At 46.6% G+C, this 2,550-nt stretch overlaps 1 protein-coding gene across 1 annotated transcript in view; it reads right to left on the bottom strand.

Moving 5' to 3' along the window:
• TRIM42 (tripartite motif containing 42) overlaps positions 1–2,550 on the bottom strand; it is a 26,760-nt gene that overhangs the window by 21,834 nt on the left and 2,376 nt on the right. The window contains exon 2 of the mRNA XM_008586624.1: positions 110–302. Coding sequence (XP_008584846.1) covers positions 110–302 — 193 coding nt within the window. The remainder of the gene's footprint in view (positions 1–109; positions 303–2,550) is intronic.

Below are 2,550 nucleotides of genomic sequence, written 5' to 3'. Positions count from 1 at the left end.
TGAGGCGCCCGCGCAGGTAGTTCTCGGGCAGGTGCATCTTGTAGCTGTAGGGCATGCAGTGCGAGCGGTCGCACACCGGGCAGATGAGGATGAAGAAGTTCTCGGTGACCTCGGCGTGCTTTTGCAGATGCCGCAGGCACTTCTCGCACAGGCTGTGGTGGCAAGGCAGCATAAACGAGTGCAGGCGCAGTCTGTGGCACATGGGGCAGGTGAGATGGTCGACCAGATGGCTGCTGGCTGGCATGGACTTCACTTCATCGACCTGAGTATCGCTGCTCCCGATCCGCAGAGCAGTCTTGGAGCTGGAAGGAAAAGCAGACAGAGGCCATCAGGAAGCAGGCTCAAGAGCTACCTCGATTCTGCACCTCTGAGAGAACTCCTGGTCACTGAGAGGCCACCCAGTGTGGTGGAGAGGGGGTGGGACAGGGACCCGAGGGCCTGGGTTCTCAATCTGCGGCCACCTTCTTTCAGCTGGGTGACCTCAGGTAATTAGTTAACCTCTCTCCACCTGTTTCCCCTTATAAAATTAGTGCCCATATCATAGAGTTTCTTGAGAAAGTTAAAATTGGATTTAATCCACAAGGACTGAGAGTGGTTCCTGGAACATGGTGAGTTCTCCACAACAGCTTGTTGTTGGTTTTGAGCAAGAGAAAAGTGGCAGAAACTGGACTGGCACTACCAGCTGGGCCTTGGTGTTCTTCTGGGTATCAATAATATCACAAAACACCCCATCAGACAAGGCCATTCCACTCCTGGGATGGATCAAAGCAGAAACAAGACCACTGCATAATGTCTGAACTCACACAAGAACATCATACAAACCACAAAATTGACCAAACATTCCCCCATCCCAGCCAGTGGAAGTGACTGACTCTTACTGATGCTTTTTTTTCCCCCCACCATTTGCAGCTTTACGTTCACTCTGTCCTTCTGCTTTCTAGTTAGGATTTATTAAGGTACCCAAAAGAAGATTTATCCCCATGTCTTCACCTAATATGATCCCCAATCCTATAATAAGTTACCAATGCCTACCTACCAAGGTACCTCACACTTGCTATAGTATATGTTCTCACTTGTTGCAATGAGTCAATAAATCCAATCTTGTCCAACTACGGTGTATTCTTGGTGGTGTTTGTCTGGGAGGCATTGACATTATTATTATTATTATTATTATTGTACATAGGACAAAACACAGGGGAGGGTGGGTAAGTGTCCTTCCAGGACACTAGGAGGTCAATACCTGAGCCAAGCCTAAAACCTGTGTTGTCTGACTACTAGACCCACAGGTAATGGTTGAGGGTCTGGGCTGTAGGGGCAGACTGCATACGATGGAGTTGCACCTTTGAAATGAGTGTTTCTTAACCTGTCCCATCCTGTTTCCTTATCTGTAAATCAAAGCTCACCATGTTACTTTCTTCATGAGGTTTCTATTAATTCTAAATGAGATAATCCATTGTAAGTGGCTAACTTCTGGTACGTAGTAAGCATTCAATAAATGTGTCCACTATGAGGGTACTTCAGAAAGTTCCTGGAAAGATTTGTATTATCTTTTAATTCTGTTTTTCCATGAACTTTTTGAAGTACCTTCATATAACTACTCTTGAAAATAGTGGTCAAATCCATGAAGAGTATGTTTCTACTGTTGTGTGTGTGTGTGTGTGTTAAGATTCTCTATTTGTATAATGTTGGAGACTGATTTCACATATTTAATTGTAAGAACTATGGATGATGTAAAAGCATGCTTACAAATTCAAGTGTATGTTCTAGGAAGTTACAATTAGAGCAAAGGCAGTTATGAAAATAATGAATTAGCTGTGGGAATGGAGATGTAACAGACACAATTTGTGGCTGTTCTTATCTCTTCTTCTTTGTTCACATTAGTAATGTTTGGGTATTGATCTTGCCATTGTGGCTGTGTTCCCTTCTGCTTTTGCCTCCTTGTATTCTCTATATGACCTTGTCTCCTTCCCACTTCTCTAGCCAGGGATCTATGTCTCAGAGCCCAGACATCAAAGGTGCTTCCCAAACATGCTGGAATGGAGTGGCCCTGTGGTGACAGAGAGGGCCCCTTGTGTACACTCTGGCCCTTAGGGATTTGGATGCTGGACTTCAGGTCTGCCAGCCTCAGTGTTCTCAGCTCTGCTTCTCAATCTCCTGCTCGTGCCCTGAAGGGTGTCACCTGAAGACACAGGTCAGTTGTACACGTGGCAGCTGGATGGACTTCTTTAGTTTGATAGAAAGGTAGGATTCTGAGAATCAAGGTATAACATAAGAGGAGACAGCATAAGAAAGTCAGAAAGAGGAAGGGGAGGAGCTACTGAGGAAAGAGAAAGAGAGTGCAGGGCTGAGAGAGGGTTGTCCATGGCCCAGGGAGCTGCAGTCGAGGTGAACAAGGAAGTGAGACACAGTAAGGCAGAGAGAAGTGAATGAGAGCAGGGTAAGGTGGGACCAGCCTGCTGCTGAGCAGGAGGTGATGATGAGGAGCCAGGGCGGCACCGGGTCAGGACCCAGGACAGAGGCCAGGTGGAAGACGAGTGCAAGTGTACTCAG

This window comes from Galeopterus variegatus, unplaced genomic scaffold (genome assembly GCF_000696425.1).
Source record: "Galeopterus variegatus unplaced genomic scaffold, G_variegatus-3.0.2 Scaffold111, whole genome shotgun sequence".
Lineage (NCBI taxonomy): Eukaryota > Metazoa > Chordata > Mammalia > Dermoptera > Cynocephalidae > Galeopterus > Galeopterus variegatus.
This window is presented reverse-complemented; position numbering and strand designations above follow the sequence as displayed.